The sequence below is a fragment of the Pongo pygmaeus genome, chromosome 7 (genome assembly GCF_028885625.2).
Source record: "Pongo pygmaeus isolate AG05252 chromosome 7, NHGRI_mPonPyg2-v2.0_pri, whole genome shotgun sequence".
Taxonomy (NCBI): domain Eukaryota; kingdom Metazoa; phylum Chordata; class Mammalia; order Primates; family Hominidae; genus Pongo; species Pongo pygmaeus.
This window is the reverse complement of record NC_072380.2, coordinates 39,564,236-39,581,775: the sequence shown is the minus strand read 5'-3', so window position 1 is coordinate 39,581,775 and position 17,540 is coordinate 39,564,236. Positions and strand designations below refer to the sequence as shown.

Here is a 17,540-nt window from a genome sequence, read left to right as displayed (position 1 = left end):
TTTTACTTCTCTCGTCCTTTCCCTACCTTTGCTATTTTATATCTTCAAAACTTACTGTTTGTTGATTTTTCCTACTACTCTGACCATGAAACATTCTTATTTAATATAATTAGTTATCTCCCAAACCAATAAAAAGATCTGTATTTATAGATGTATGAGTCTACTAACATGTACACCCATTAGATTTCTGGCTTAAAAAAAATATATTGTTTCACTGTGTTTACCCAAGGAATTGGCTCCACCAACATCTCCCACTGGCTTCCCAACGGCAACAAAAATACTAAAAATATAAATGTAAAAGGAACAGAAATACAAGAAAATACAGTAAATGCTATAACAATAAAGGACAGCAACTATGTCTGCTTAGCTTACTAAGTTTAAATGAAAGAATAATCACAGAATACCTTTCTGGGTATGCTAAACACAAAGTTAGAATAATGGGTTAACATTCCAAATTATACTCCCCAAATCCAGTGTATATCATCCTATAGATGATGCCTTTGTCTATCCCTCAATCTAGTTGAATTTATTACTTTTAAAGAGGATGATTATGATATGATTATGGCATATTTTATGAGGAGAGATAATGTAAGGGGACAATTAGAGTAGTTACACCACTAAGAATTATATGTGCATATGTGAACTTCAAGAGTAACCACTCATTCGTTAAGCAAGTATTTATTGAGCATTAACCCTGCAAGATGCTACGTATAAATAGGTAAGGAAAATAAACATGGACATGACCTTCAAGTGATTTCAGAGCCTAAAAGGAGAGTAATGCTTCTAAGTGAGCAGAAGATTGGGAGAATTGCAGTGTTTGAGCACTCTATCACAACTCCCTTGGTGACAGGGATGGAGAGTGGAGACAACAAAGAAAATCAGCTTTTTTCTCAAACATAGCTTAGAGAAAGTAACTGATGTCTGTAAAAAGGTGCTTATGTTAGGAGACATCCAAGAACAACAGAAAGGATAAAGGAGACAGAAATACTGTAGCTTTCCTAATGGATGGGGTGCCTTCATTGGGGAAAATAGAAACCATATAATGTTGTGGTGTAGCCTAGAAAATTTAATCTGTGTGTATAAACAATATTTTGGAATAGCGGTGGGTTGAATGTAACTCAAAGAGGTCACTTTAAGGAAAAATACTAGGCCATATAAGAAAATGAAAACTCTACAATGGAGAAACCATGATGAACATAGCAGTAAATATTTGATAACTTCAGAAGGATCACAAAGCCACAACTGTGGGGTGTAGGAAACTAAAAGCTTCTCTAAATGAGTTCAGAGAGCCCTTGTTAACACAGGTGTGGGACATTGAGGATCTGTGGGAAATGTAGAATTTTAGTGTGTTTATAATACTGTCTCCTAAACTCTTCCTAAGTGGAAATAATCATTCACTCAGTTGTTCACATTGAGTTTTTGTGGGTGTAAATGCAACCTGAAAAAGTACTATTTCCCCTTTGTGTATCCCAGAATAAAGGATGCAAAATGTTCAGCTTATGATTTAGTTTCACAAAGTAATCATAAATATTTGTCTCTTATTAAATTTCACTAGCTTATTTCTTATGTACCACAAGAGTAGGCAATCAACAAAAATTTAGTCAACTAAAGAAAAAAGATTAATGGAATTAATTAGTACTTGTTGTAGAATGGGAAATATTAATAAGTTGGGTTTGGTGTAGACTTTATCCATTGTGGCTGCTCAAAAAATGTTGAGCAATTATTTGTGAATTATCAACTTTTTCATTCTGAATTTTCAACATACTTATTTATAAGTAACACTTTCTATCCTGCTTACCTGCTAGTATATGCTTCAGCACTATCTTCTGATTTGGATCTAAAATAAATTTAAAACAAATTTAAAACAATATATATTAAATATCTATTATTAAAAATAAATTGGCCAGGCGCGGTGGCTCACACCTGTAATCCCAGCACTTTGGGAGGCCGAGGTGAGTGGATCACGAGGTCAGGAGACCAAGACCATCCTGGCTAACATGATGAAACCCCGTCTCTACTAAAAATACAAAAAATTAGCCAGACGTGGTGGCGGGCGCCTGTAGTCCCAGCTACTCAGGAGGCTGAGGCAGGAGAATGGAGTGAACCCGGGAGGCAGAGCTTGCAGTGAGCCGAGATCACGCCACTGCACTCCAGCCTGGGTGACAGAGCAAGACTCCGTCTCAAAAAAATAAAAATAAATAAAAATAAAAATAAATTAAAAACAATATCTAAAAGTTAATACTAAGAGCTTGCCTACTTTGAGAATGAAAACCAGGCCATTTTATAGCACCAAAACTAATTATTTAAATATTTGGGGCATGCAAATAAATAGAATTCTTTTTTACTCAAACACCAAATGCAACATATAGTACAAAATGTAAACTCTCTAGTAGAGAATCAAGAGTATCAAGATAGCAGAGGTTTTTCAAATTACTTCGAAGTTAATGTAAATTTAACTGTAAATGTCTAAACCTGTTCTTCAGCCTCCAAGTTAGTTTTGTATTTGTTAATATATAAATTGCAGCAGTTTGTAAATTAAAACTTACATTTACTTCTGACCAGTTTGGCAGACTGGACAAATAGGAAACCTTATCCTTTCTATTAGATACATAGAGAAAAGCTGAAGAAAACAAAAAACGGATGCGTAACTAAGATTGACAGTCACAAAGTGTTTTCCTTCTACCATTAAAAAAAAAATAAAGAAATTAGAAGCTCTGAGGGAACAAGACCTAAAGCTAATTAATTATACCCTAAAAGATGTGGTTTTCATAACCCTAGCTTGGAAGGAGTTGAGGGCGTGGATCTTTACGTGTTAGAAAGCTGCAATGGAGCAGTTTCCCAAGCCTGGTAGTCTTTAATGGAAATATTAAAAGCTATGACCACTGCACTTCAGAACACAACTAGCAAATTTTCTCAGCCAAATGAAAAGAAAAGGATCATCTAGAGATGCAGAAATCACAGGCCTGCACCACGCAGTGCAGACCTCAGCTGCTCAGTTCCACTACTCACAAATCTGAAAGAGCAAGCATGGAAAACGTTACAACATTCATGCCCCAGGAGAGACAAACTTGAAATACTCTCATCCTCCCAATGCATGCCTCTACAACTCAGGGCATGCAGAATTCCCACGAGAACAATCACTGCCCTTGAGGGTGGGCTTATCAACCTAAATTGCAAAACAAAAATTCACACATCAAGATCAACAGATAATATAAAAATCTTCAAAATTGAAATATTTAGGATCTCCACACAAATCAAGGCAGGAATGAGGCAAAAAAAAAAATAGCTATTAAGAAAATGGAGGATTTGGAAACTGATATAAGGAAGTGAAACAATGTCAGATAGAGAGGTAGAAAGGCGTAATACATGAAGACTCCAGTTAAGAAACATGGATGCTAGGCTGGGCGCAGTGGCTCACGCCTGTAATCACAGTACTTTGGGAGGCCGAGGCGAGTGGATCACAAGGTCAAGAGTTCAAGAAGAGCCTGGCCAGGATGGTGAAACCCTGTCTCTATTAAAACTACAAAAATTAGCCAGGTGTGGTGGCAGGTGCCTGTAATCCCAGTTACTTGATAGGCTGAGGCAGAGAATTGTTTGAACCCAGGAGATGGAAGTTGCAGTGAGCTGAGCTCGCACCACTGCATTCCAGCCTGGGCAACAGAGCGAGACTCCGCTTCAAAAAAAAAAAAAAAAAGATGGAAGAAACATGGAGGCTAAAATGAGAAGACCCTCCTAAATATAATCATTTCCAATGGAAAAAAGAGAAAGAATGAGAAAGAGTCAATAATTGAAGACATAATGACTGAATTAATTTTTTAGATTTAATGACCTCATGAGTCCTGATATCTAAAGACTATATTGAATCCAGAGCTGGATAAATAAAAACAAATTCTATCAGAACATATAATCATAAAATAACAAAACATTCGAGACAAAAAGGAAATCTTAGAAGCCACCTAGAAAAAGCACATTAATTGAGGGGGAAATAAATAATGATACTGACAACTAAGATCTCATCAATGACAGTACATGGCACATTACAACAACAGAATATTACAAAACGCTTTCAGAAAAGTCCTTCTCAGCTAGGAGTAACCATTTAAGCTATCATTCAAAATTGAGTGTGGATAAAAAAAGCATGTTCAGGCATTTTTAACACAAATGTTGATAATACAGAATCACTAAACTAAAACTAAAAGTGTTGTACTTGAGAAAAAAGGAAACTAAACCCATAATGAAAAATCAATGGATTCAACAATAAATAGAGCAAAGCAATTGATAAATACGTTTTCAGCTCTTAGCAGGTATTAATTTAATATAAAAATGATTATAATAATAGTAATAATAATAATGGAGGGTAGGGTTCTGTAGGTAAAAACCTGGAAGAAGCTAAAAGCCAAATGACAATAATATGGGAGAGTAGTGTTAAAAGTTTGCTGATAAATTGTCAAAGATTCTTCTGTTGCTTAGGAAAAGACTGGAAATATTGAAAGAATTTCGACCTTTAAAATAATTACACTAAAGTAGTACTAACGTGACCCATACTGGTGATGGGAACAGGTGGCAGAGAAATTATAGGCAGACAAGGGTGGGTCTCTGGTGAAAGCGCCACCCTCAAGCCAAAAAGCCTGAAACCACAATCCAAAGAGAGAATTTCTATCACTGTTTTCCTGCTCAAATGTTGCCTTTTCCTAAACCACCCATGGCCCTGCCCCTCCCCATTTTGTGCCTATAAAGACCCCAGACTCAGTTGGCAGAGACAAGAGGCAGCTGGACGTCAGGGACTATGTCTGGATGTCGGAGAGAAGCAGCTAGACTTCAGAGGGACAGCTTGATGGCATAACTTCAGAGAAGAGTGCAGCCCGAGGTGGCTGGACTTCAGGGGAAGATTTCCTGCCCGTCCCCTTTTCAGCTCCCCTTCCCACTGAGAGCCACTTTCATTATTCAATAAAATTCCTCACATTTATCATCTTTCAATTCATTCATGCAACCTCATTTTTCCTGGATGCCAGACAAGAGTTTGGGAGCCACAAGTGTGGATTCAAAAGGCTGTCACATTGTCTCTTTGCCGTCACTGGCAGAGAGCAGCCGCCTCACTCGAAAAGGCAGAGGGCCTACTGAGCTGTTAACACTTAAGCCGTCCAAGCTAAAAGAGCACCGTAACACATCCTCTGGGGTTTTCGGAGTCACAGGCACCCCTCCTGGATGCCGCTGCAGGGCCTGCACAGAGTTCGCCCCTGTTGGCGAGCACAGTGCTGGCTGTGGCTCCTGCACCTGCTCACCTGCATGTTCCCTCCCAAGTGGTAGAACGCAGTGGGTCCCAGTGAGTGGAGTTTGATCCCGCCCAGCCAGGGCTGAAATGGCCGGCTGGTTCCAGCGCTCCTGCACTCCAGCAGTTTCCACCTCGTTCACCCACGTGCTCCCTCCGATAAGGAGTCAGGGAGCTGAGTAAACGAGGCACCCCTGTCATGAGTCCCCTGAAGGGGTCAGGGAAATATCCTGCTTCGCTGGAATTCATTCCATCTCTCTGCTTTCTTTGGCTTCAACAACATTTCCACTGACTTCCCACCAGTTAAAGATTACTCCAAAGATAAATGACATGAAAACTATGGTGGATGTTATATCACTAAAGCACAGCCACCGTGTCAAATGATGTTACCAAAATTCAAATGAATAGTTATTCTAAAATGATTCCCTGGTGCACGCTAAGCCAGAAGGCTAGACCAGTGGTTTAACATTCCAAACTAAACGATGTCTATTGAAATGCACATTTTCCTATGGGTGATGCTATCACCCGTCACTGAATGGAGGTAAATAACCCTGGGAGAGATGAATTATGTTAACAGGGTTTCAGGATGAGAGATGACATATTGAGCGAAGAAGAAATGGAGGAAGCGACATCATCATCATGGATATATGAATGTGTGTGCATGCATGCATGTGCACACATGTATATAGATTTGTCTATGTACCTTTGTGTTTGTGTTTTTGTTGGTTTGGTTGCCTCTGTGTGAAGATCAAAGGTAGTCATTCATTCATTCCTTCAACAAATATTTATTGATCACTTATAATACAAGCCAAGCACTCTGCTACATGCTAGCTATACAATGCTGAGCAAGACAGACATAGCCTTTATTATCAGAGATGACAGAATATAATAAGAGAAAAAGGTCACTGAGGCTCGCTGGGCCTGATCCCTATATGGTAACTCCCTTGGTCACAATAATAAGAACAGACATGATAATAAAAATCAAAATTTTAAAGATAAATTCATGACTCCAAAGTGTCACTATAAGGAAGAAAAATAATGAGACAGATTAAAAATGAGCAGCGCAGGCATTCTTATTGAAGAGGTAAATTTCTTCTGGAACAAAAGAAATCATATAATCTTGTTGTGCAGCTTAGAGAGTTTGCTCTGTGGATTTAGATGTGTTTGGGAACAGCAGTGGGCTTGGAGGAACCTAGAAAGAATAACACCAGCCCCCTATAAATGTATATAAAAACTGTAACTCAGAAAAGGAGCAGTAAAAACTTCAAAGCATTTTATATTTGCAGAAGGACCTAAAACCCACAATTGCTGAGTGTGAGGAACTAAATACTTACTGGATTATTACAAAAAGACATCCATCTTTCAGGAAATGGACGGGGACCTAGTAATACTGAGAACAATGAAAGATGTGGAATTTTTGTTCCTTTGTGATGCTTTTTTTTCAACAAATTCTTCCCAAGTAATCTATGCGAGCATTCACTCAGTTATTCATCAGCATACATATTAGTTTCTAGTTCTGCCATCTCCAAATAAAAAAGTAAACTTCCCCTTTGTGTACTCCAAGAAAAAGAATACAAAAAGATCCTTTTTATGAATTAGCTCCTTAAACATTTCACCAAAAATGTTTTCCTTTGTTTCTCAAAAATAAACTCCCAACACATATTAACTAAACTGCAGGAAAGAAGATATTGTCTTATTTAGACAAATACTCACAAGTTACTAGATCAGCAAATAGGTCATTTTAAGGTATAGTACTTTGCTAATTGTGGCTACTCAGTTAATAGTTGGCAAGTAATTATTAATTATCAATTTGTCATCTCAATTTTTTTCTTTTTTTCTTTTATTTTATTATTATTATACTTTAAGTTTTAGGGTACATGTGCACAATGTGCAGGTTAGTTACATATGTATACATGTGCCATGCTGGTGTGCTGCACCCATTAACTCGTCATTTAGCATTAGGTATATCTCCTTATACTATCCCTCTCCCCTCCTCTCACCCCACAACAGTCCCCAGAGTGTGATGTTCCCCTTCCTCTGTCCATGTCTTCTCGTTGTTCAATTCCCACCTATGAGTGAGAATATGCGGTGTTTGGTTTTTTGTCCTTGTGATAGTTTACTGAGAATGATGATTTCCAATTTCATCCATGTCCCTACAAAGGACATGAACTCATCATTTTTTATGGCTGCATAGTATTCCATGGTGTATATGTGCCACATTTTCTTAATCCAGTCTATCATTGTTGGACATTTGGGTTGGTTCCAAGTCTTTGGTATTGTGAATAGTGCCACAATAAACATATGTGTGCATGTGTCTTTATAGCAGCATGATTTATAGTCCTTTGGGTATATACCCAGTAATGGGATGGCTGGGTCAAATGGAATTTCTAGTTCTAGAGCCCTGAGGAATCACCACACTGACTTCCACAATGATTGAACTAGTTTACAGTCCCACCAACAGTGTAAAAGTGTTCCTATTTCTCCACATCCTCTGCAGCACCTGTTGTTTCCTGACTTTTTAATGATTGCCATTCTGGTGTGAGATGGTATCTCATTGTGGTTTTGATTTGCATTTCTCTGATGGCCAGTGATGATGAGCATTTTTTCATGTGTTTTTTGGCTGCATAAATGTCTTCTTTAGAGAAGTGTCTGTTCATATCCTTTGCCCACTTTTTGATGGGGTTGTTTTTTTCTTGTAAATTTGTTTGAGTTCGTTGTAGATTCTGGATATTAGTCCTTTGTCAGATGAGTAGGTTGTGAAAATTTTCTCCCATTTTGTAGGTTGCCTGTTCACTCTGATGGTAGTTTCTTTTGTTGTGCAGAAGCTCTTGAGTTTAATTAGATCCCATTTGTCAATTTTGGCTTTTGTTGCCATTGCTTTTGGTGTTTTAGACATGAAGTCCTTCTCCATGCCTATGTCCTGAATAGTAATGCCTAGGTTTTCTTCTAGGGTTTTTATGGTTTTAGGTCTAACATTTCAGTCTTTAATCCATCTTGAATTAATTTTTGTATAAGGTGTAAGGAAGGGATCCAGTTTCAGCTTTCTACACATGGCTAGACAGTTTTCCAAGCACCATTGATTAAATAGGAAATCCTTTCCCTATTGCTTGTTTTTCTCAGGTTTGTCAAAGATCAGATAGTTGTAGATATGTGGCATTATTTCTGAGGGCTCTGTTCTGTTCCATTGATCTATATCTCTGTTTTGGTACCAGTACCATGCTGTTTTGGTTACTGTAGCCTTGTAGTATAGTTTGAAGTCAGGTAGTGTGATGCCTCCAGCTTTGTTCTTTTGGCTTAGGATTGACTTGGCGATGTGGGCTCTTTTTTGGTTCCATATGAACTTTAAAGTAGTTTTTTCCAATTCTGTGAGGAAAGTCATTGGTAGCTTGATGGGGATGGCAGTGAATCTATAAATTACCTTGAGCAGTATGGCCATTTTCACGATACTGATTCTTCCTACCCATGAGCATGGAATGTTCTTCCATTTGTTTGTATCCTCTTTTATTTCATTGAGCAGTGGTTTGTAGTTCTCCTTGAAGAGGTCCTTCACGTCCCTTGTAAGTTGGATTCCTAGGTATTTTATTCTCTTTGAAGCAATTGTGAATGGGAGTTCACTCATAATTTGGCTCTCTGTTTGTCTGTTATTGGTGTATAAGAATGCTTGTGATTTTTGTACACTGATTTTGTATCCTGAGACTTTGCTGAAGTTGCTTATCAGCTTAAGGAGATTTTGGGCTGAGACAATGGGGTTTTCTAGGTATACAATCATGTCATCTGCAAACAGGGACAATTTGACTTCCTCTTTTCCTAATTGAATACCCTTTATCTCCTTCTCCTGCCTAATTGCCCTGGCCAGAACTTCCAACACTATGTTGAATAGGAGTGGTGAGAGAGGGCATCCCTGTCTTGTGGCAGTTTTCAAAGGGAATGCTTCCAGTTTTTGCCCATTCAGTATGATATTGGCTGTGGGTTTGTCATAGATAGCTCTTATTATTTTGAGATACATCCCATCAATACCTAATTTATTGAGAGTTTTTAGCATGAAGGGTTGTTGAATTTTGTCAAAGGCCTTTTCTGCATCTATTGAGATAATCATGTGGTTTTTGTCTTTGGTTCTGTTTATATGCTGGATTACATTTATTGATTTGCATATATTGAACCAGCCTTGCATCCCAGGGATGAAGCCCACTTGATCATGGTGGATAAGCTTTTTGATGTGCTGCTGGATTCTGTTTGCCAGTATTTTACTGAGGATTTTTGCATCAAAGTTCATCAAGGATGTTGGTCTAAAATTCTCTTTTTTGGTTGTGTCTCTGCCCGGCTTTGGTATCAGGATGATGCCGGCCTCATAAAATGAGTTTTAGGGAGGATTCCCTCTTTTTCTATTGATTGGAATAGTTTTAGAAGGAATGGTACCAGTTCCTCCTTGTACCTCTGGTAGAATTCGGCTGTGTATCCGTCTGGTCCTGGAGTCTTTTTGGTTGGTAAGCTATTGATTATTGCCACAATTTCAGATCCTGTTATTGGTCTACTCAGAGATTCAAGTTCTTCCTGGTTTAGTCTTGGGAGAGCGTATGTGTCAAGAATTTATCCATTTCTTCTAGATTTTCTAGTTTATTTGTGTAGAGGTGTTTGTAGTATTCTCTGATGGTAGTTTGTATTTCTGTGGGATCGGTGGTGATATCCCCTTTATCATTTTTTATTGCATCTATTTGATTCTTCTCTTTTTTCTTCTTTATTAGTCTTGCTAGCAGTCTCTCAATTTTGTTGATCCTTTCAAAAAACCAGCTCCTGGATTCATTAATTTTTTGAAGGGTTTTTTGTGTCTTTAGTTCCTTCAGTTCTGCTCTGATTTTAGTTATTTTGCCTTCTGCTAGCTTTTGAATGTGTTTGCTCTTGCTTTTCTAGTTCTTTTAATTGTGATGTTAGGATGTGAATTTTGGATCTTTCCTGCTTTCTTTTGTGGGCATTTAGTGCTATAAATTTCCCTCTAGACACTGCTTTGAATGTGTCCCAGAGATTCTGGTATGTTGTGTCTTTGTTCTCATTGGTTTCAAAGAACATCTTTATTTCTGCCTTCATTTCATTATGTACCCAGTAGTCATTCAGGAGCAGGTTGTTCAGTTTCCATGTAGTTGAGCGGTTTTGAGTAAGTTTCTTAATCCTGAGTTCTAGTTTGATTCCACTGTGGTCTGAGAGACAAGTTTGTTTTAATTTCTGTTCTTTTACATTTGCTGAGGAGAGCTTTACTTCCAACTATGTGGTCAATTTTGGAATAGGTGTGGTGTGGTGCTGAAGAAAATGTATATTTTGTTGATTTGGGGTGGAGAGTTCTGTAGATGTCTATTAGGTCTGCTTGGTGCAGAACTGAGTTCAATTCCTGGGTATCCTTGTTAACTTTCTGTCTCGTTGATCTGTCTAATGTGGACAGTGGGGTGTTAAAGTCTCCCATTATTAATGTGTGGGAGTCTAAGTCTCTTTGTAGGTCACTCAGGACTTGCTTTATGAATCTGGGTGCTCCTGTATTGGGTGCATATATATTTAGGATAGTTAGCTCTTCTTGTTGAATTGATCCCTTTACCATTATGTAATGGCCTTCTTTGTCCCTTTTGATCTTTGTTGGTTTAAAGGCTGTTTTATCAGAGACTAGGATTGCAACCCCTGCCTTTTTTTGTTTTCCATTTGCTTGGTAGATCTTCCTCCATCCTTTAATTTTGAGCCTATGTGTGTCTCTGCACGTGAGATGGGTTTCCTGAATACAGCACACTGATGGGTCTTGACTCTTTATCCAATTTGCCAGTCTGTGTCTTTTAATTGGAGCATTTAGTCCATTTACCTTTAAAGTTAATATTGTTATGTGTGAATTTGATCCTGTCATTATGATGCTAGCTGGTTATTTTGCTTGTTAGTTGATGCAGTTTCTTCCTAGTCTCGATGGTCTTTATAATTTGGCATGATTTTGCAGTGGCTGGTACCGCTTGTTCCTTTCCATGTTTAGTGTTTTCTTCAGGAGCTCTTTTAGGGCAGGCCTGGTGGTGACAAAATCTCTCAGCATTTGCTTGTCTGTAAAGTATTTTACTTCTCCTTCACTTATGAAGCTTAGTTTAGCTGGATATGAAATTCTGAGTTGAAAATTCTTTTCTTTAAGAATGTTGAATATTGGCCCCCACTCTCTTCTGGCTTGTAGAGTTTCTGCCGAGAGATCCGCTGTTAGTCTGATGGCCTTCCCTTTGTGGGTAACCTGACCTTTCTCTCTGGCTGAACTTAACATTTTTTCCTTCGTTTCAACTTTGGTGAATTTGACAATTATGTGTCTTGGAGTTGCTCTTCTCGAGGAGTATCTTTGTGGCGTTCTCTGTATTTCCTGAATCTGAATGTTGGCCTGCCTTGCTAGATTGGGGAAGTTGTCCTGGATAATATCCTGCAGAGTGTTTTCCAACTTGGTTCCATTCTCCCTGTCACGTTCAGGTACACCAATCAGACGTAGATTTGGTCTTTTCACATAGTCCCATATTTCTTGGAGGCTTTGTTCGCTTCTTTTTATTCTCTTTTCTCTAAACTGCCCTTCTCACTTCATTTCATTCATTTCATCTTCCATCACTGAAACCCTTTCTTCCAGTTGATCGCATCAGCTCCTGAGGCTTCTGCATTCTTCACGTAGTTCTCGAGCCTTGGCTTTCAGCTCCATCAGCTCCTTTAAGCACTTCTCCGTTTTGGTTATTCTAGTTATACATTCGTCTAAAGTTTTTTCAAACTTTTTAACTTCTTTACCTTTGGTTTGAATTTCCTCCCATAGCTCGGAGTAGTTTGATCATCTGAAGCCTTCTTCTCTGAACTCGTCAAAGTCATTCTCCATCCAGCTTTGTTCCATTGCTAGTGAGGAGCTGCATTCCTTTGGAGGAGGAGAGGTGCTCTTATTTTTAGAGTTTCCAGTTTTTCTGCTGTTTTTTCCCCATCTTTGTGGTTTTATCCACTTTTGGTCTTTGATGATGGTGATGTACAGCTGGGTTTTTGGTGTGGATGTCCTTTCTGTTTGTTAGTTTTCCTTCTAACAGACAGGACCCTCAGCTGCAGGTCTGTTGGAGTTTGCTAGAGGTCCACTCCCGACCCTGTTTTCCTGGGTATCAGCAGCGGTGTCTGCAGAATAGCGGATTTTCATGAACCGCAAATGCTGCTGTCTGATTGTTCCTCTGGAAGTTTTGTCTCAGAGGAGTACCCAGCCGTGTAAGGTGTCAGTCTGCCCCTACTGGGGGGTGCCTCCCAGTTAGGCTGCTCAGGGGTCAGGGGTCAGGGACCCAATTGAGGAGGCAGTCTGCCCGTTCTCAGATCTCCAGCTGCATGCTGGGAGAACCACTGCTCTCTTCAAAGCTGTCAGACAGGGACATTTAAGTCTGCAGAGGTTACTGCTGTCTTTTTGTTTGTCTGTGCCCTGCCCCTAGAGGTGGAGCCTACAGAGGCAGGCAGGCCTCCTTGAGCTATGGTGGGCTCCACCCAGTTCCAGCTTCCCGGCTGCTTTATTTACCTAAGCAAGCCTGGGCAATGGTGGGCGCCCCTCCCCAAGCCTCGCTGCCGCCTTGCAGTTTGATCTCAGACTGCTGTGCTAGCAATCAGCAAGACTCCGTGGGCGTAGGACCCTCCTAGGCAGGTATGAGATATAATCTCCTGGTGTGCCGTTTTTTAAGCCCGTCAGAAAAGCGCAGTATTTGGGTGGGAGTGACCCGATTTTCCAGGTGCCATCTGTCACCCCTTTCTTTGACTAGGAAAGGGAACTCCCTGACCCCTTGCGCTTCCCGAGTGATGCAATGCCTCGTCCTGCTTCGGCTCGCGCATGGTGCGCTGCACCCACTGTCCTGTGCCCACTGTCTGGCCCTCCCTAGTGAGATGAACCCGGTACCTCAGATGGAAATGCAGAAATCACCCGTCTTCTGCGTCGCTCACGCTGGAAGCTGTAGACCGGAGCTGTTCCTATTCGGCCATCTTGGCTGCCAGTCTCATCTCAATTTTTAACATATACTTATTATATTAAAAAAATGCCTCCTAATTCACTTACTTGCTAGTATCAGCTTGACTGCTGCTTCCTGATCTGGTTCTAAAAGATAGCAAAAAAGTAATGCTTCCACGTTAATACTAAACACAAATGTGCCTCCATAATGAATGAATGTCGGATCATTTTATAACCTGTGTTAATTCTTCTCTTCCAAGAATCACCACTGAAGAATAATTTCGAAAGACTACTAAATTAGCATATGCAAACAAGTAAAGTTTTTATTTATTCATATACAATGTCCATAAAAAGTTTAAATTTCAAATCTTCAACTAAGCAGAGGAACAAGAAAACTGATTTGTTTTTCTCCTTTCACTTTCTAGCACAGAATATATGCTTTATTTTAAATGCCTGATTCTGGCCTTTAGAGTCTATCCATTGATAAATACATTGCTGTAGGTTGTGATTCAAAATCCACACTAATGTCAAGAAGACTGAACTGATGGGGAGGTGTGGTAATTTCCCCTCCTATCCCACACATACAGAAATAGTGCAAAAACAACACGTACTATTTACTAAAACTTTATGAAAGAAAAGGCCATTTCTAGTGATAGTAAAAGAGAGAGAGAGAATTGAAAATGCGAAAGGTAAATACAAACTAAATCTGAATGACTTTGGGGGTACATAAGTCAGTTTCATAAGCCACATCAGCTTATCAAGAGTTGAGACTTCCTAGAAAGATGAAGCTGACCTCCTTCGCTAAACCTGGAAGCCCTGAAAGGCTCTACCACCCATGAAATTGGGATAGTAAAAGCTGGGGCCACTAGACACAGAGATGCATCAGGGAAACTGCTTCAGAAGTAGAGATGAAAAATGAACACCAGGAGGCACGGGAACCCTGAGCACTTAAATCGGCTTAGGAATTTGGATGGAAAAATCATCACACAGAGAAAAGGAGCCTTAATTCTTTACACGTATAGGATAAGGACACCACTCCATGCTTCCCGTGAAGTCCAGTGTAACAGTTAATGTGAAAAATTATCACACCGGAGGGTAAAACATAACCTCCACAAGGAGTCTTCTGCAAAGCACAGTAGGTTTGTTTACCCCAGCATCACCACAAACAAGTGAGCAATGCAACATCACTAGGCTGTAGGAATTTTCACCTTCATTATAATCTTGTGAAACCACCATCATACATGTGGTTTCTCATTTACAAAAACACTGTTATGAAGCACATGGTTCTCTGTGTAACACCAGGTGGGTAACTTCTAGGCACTATACATTCTTTTTCTTTACTAATTATACTTGTCCTATCTCATTTTAGAATCAGCTATTTTATTCCTTGTTTCCTCAGAAGAGATCTCCAGTAAACATTTATTAAATAAAGAAATGACTAATTTATTAGAAACTAAATTCGACTGTATGTTAGCAGTCTAGAGTTTAGTGCATTACTTTACCAATTGACGTTGTTCAAAAATATTTAGAAATAAATTGTGAATTATCAATAAATTCTTAATTTTCAGCATGTATCTTAAAAACATCTTCTAACCTACTTACTGGCTGGCATATGTCTGAGTGCTGCCTTCTGAGCTGGATCTAAAAAAAAATTGAAAGCAATATCTCAAGTTAGTACTAAGAAAACTTGCCAACTTCATGAATGAAAATCAGGCCATTTTATAATTAGTATTATCTCTTTAAAAGACTAATTACTAATAAATAAAATGATGTCCAAGGGTCACTGAACATAGATGCAAATAAATAACATTTTCATTTACCCATATACCTCATCCATAAGAAGGGCACATTTCAAATCCTGCAATGAGGAGAGTATCCAAAAAACACAGATTTGCTTTTTCTGAACATAGAATACAGATCTGTTCAGAAAAAACACAGATTAGCTATTTCTAAACATAGAACATAGGTTTGACTTTGATTGATTCTCACCTTCATACCCCAACCTTTGGTTTTTTATTCATTGTTTAAAAAAAGACAATATTTTGTAAATTAAAACCTATACTGCCTCCCAGGCAATCTAGCAGAGTGAGCTGGCAAAACAATTTTCCCTTTCCATTCCTCGCATAGAGGAGTGCTGAAAAAAAAAAAATCACACAAACAAACATTTGATACACAACTGAGGCTCACAGCAAGGAAAGACTTCTCCTGTTGCCAATAAAAACGATAAAACTTAGAGCTCACAGGGTAAACAGGAGCTGAGGCTGAATGACTTCAGAAGTATCTAAACCTACAGTGCTGCCAGTCATATGAAAGTACATCACATAAAATTATGTACAGTACAAAATACATGATAATGATAATACTAACTGGTTTTGGCTTATGTGTTTACTATCCTATCCTTTTGTTTGTTTGTTTGTTTTTTGAGGTGGAATCTCATTCTGTCTCCCAGGCTGGAGTGCAATGTTGAGATCTCGTCTCACTGCAACCTCTGTATCCTGGGCTCAAGCAATTCTCCTGCCTCAGCCTCCTGAGTAGCTGGGATTACAGGCACGTGCCACCATGCCTGGCTAATTTTATTTATTTATTTATTTATTTATTTTTGTATTTTTAGTAGAGACGGAGTTTCACCATGTTGGCAAGGCTAGTTTCGAACTCCTGACCTCAGGTGATCTGCCCGCCTCAGCCTCCCAAAGTGCTGGGATTACAGGAGTGAGCCACCGCACCAGGCCTATAGTATCCTTTTTATCATTATTTTAGAGTGTACTCCTTTTGCTTATTTAAAGAAAAAAAAAGTTAACTGTGAAACAACCTCAAGCAGGTCCTTCAAGACGTATCCAGAAGGTGGCATTGTTATCCTGGCCGATGACAGCTCCGGGTATGTCATTGCTTCTGAAGACCTCCCAGCAGGACAAGATGTGGAGATGGAAGACAGTGATATTGGCTGTCTTGACCCTGCATAGGCCAAGGCTAATGTGTTTGTGTCTTAGTTTTTACCAAAAATTTTAAAAAGAAAAACAAAATTAAGACAAAAAAGCCGATAAAGATATAAAGAAAGAAATTTGTACAATGTGTTTGTTTTTGAGCTAAGTGTTATTACAAGAGTCAAAAAGTTTTATAAAATTAAAAAGTGTATCAATTTGAAAAGTTATAGTAAAACGTAAGGTGAATTTATTATTGAAGAAATAAATTTTTAAGTAAATTCAGTGTAGCCTAAGTGCACAGTGTTTATACAGTTCAAAGTAGGACTCAGTAACTCCCTAGGCCTGCACATTCACTCACCACTCACTCACTGACTCACCCGGAGCAACTTCCAGTCCTGCAAGTTCCATTCATTGTAAGTGCCCTATACAGACATATCATTTTTTATCTTTTATATCATATTTTTACAGTACCTTTTCTATGTTTCAATATGTAAATACTTAATCAGTTATAGTTGCTTACAGTATTCCATACCATAACATGCTGTACAGGCTTATATATATAAGGTTATAAGATATAACCTAGGTATATTGTAGGCTATATGATCTAGGTTTTTGTAAGTACACTCTGTGATGTTCACACAATAACACAATCACCTAACAGTGCATTTCTCAGAATGTATCCTTGTGCAACTCATGACTGAATGAGTGTACTGCTTGGGTAAACAAACAAATGGATGGAATTTTATAGATTGTGACAGAAGTCATGAATCTAGATGTATAAATTTCTACACTAATTATGGGTTGGGGAGAGCTAATTATATTGACCTAATTGTTCTGTTCTTTTAACCTTCAATAAATTGCATTTTGTCCCTATTCATCCTACTTATGTTTCTTTTATTTCTTTTTCTTTCTTTCTTTCTTTTTTCTTTTTCTGGAGCTTACTGGCTATCATGGCTTACTGCAGTCTTGAACTCCTAAGCTAAAGCAATCCTCCCACCTCAGCCTCCCAGGTAGCTGGGACCACAGGCTCATGTCACCATGCCTGGCTAATTTTTTAATTTTTAATTTTTCAGGTGCTCCTCACACCTCAGCCTCCCAAAGTGCTGGGATTACAGGCATGACCCAACACACACAGCCCCTATTCATATTTTTTAACCGTAGCTTCAGTTCTCGCTATCTTCTAACAGTCTGTGAACTGGACTCCATGTTCTCTTTCAGTGTCAAGACACTTAACTATCCTCAATTTTGTAAAAGCCCAAGACCTTATTTCTTCAAATATTGACTCTTCCCCAGTCTAAATTTTCTGTCTCTGAATTCTTTTGTTTCTTAACTGGTCTTTTATATGTTATTATTCTGTTTATGTTGTATTCTCAGTGATTTCCCTAAACAATTTAAAAATAAGAAAATC

At 38.8% G+C, this 17,540-nt stretch overlaps 1 protein-coding gene across 23 annotated transcripts in view; it reads right to left on the bottom strand.

The window, feature by feature from the left end:
- The window catches only part of ADAM32 (ADAM metallopeptidase domain 32), a 207,246-nt gene that overhangs the window by 1,896 nt on the left and 187,810 nt on the right, over positions 1 to 17,540 (bottom strand). For 10 of the 23 annotated variants that reach the window (XM_054499103.2, XM_063668672.1, XM_054499101.2 and 7 more), the window contains 2 exons: positions 14,814 to 14,852; positions 1,799 to 1,837 (listed from right to left, as the gene is read on the bottom strand). The exons of 1 other annotated variant lie outside the window; for it this stretch is intronic. In XM_054499103.2, coding sequence (XP_054355078.2) covers positions 1,799 to 1,837; positions 14,814 to 14,852 — 78 coding nt within the window. Of the gene's footprint in view, positions 1 to 1,798; positions 1,838 to 13,319; positions 13,359 to 14,813; positions 14,853 to 17,540 lie in introns of all 23 variants that reach the window. 12 more of the 23 variants (XM_063668674.1, XM_063668676.1, XM_063668675.1 and 9 more) reach the window with 3 other exon arrangements.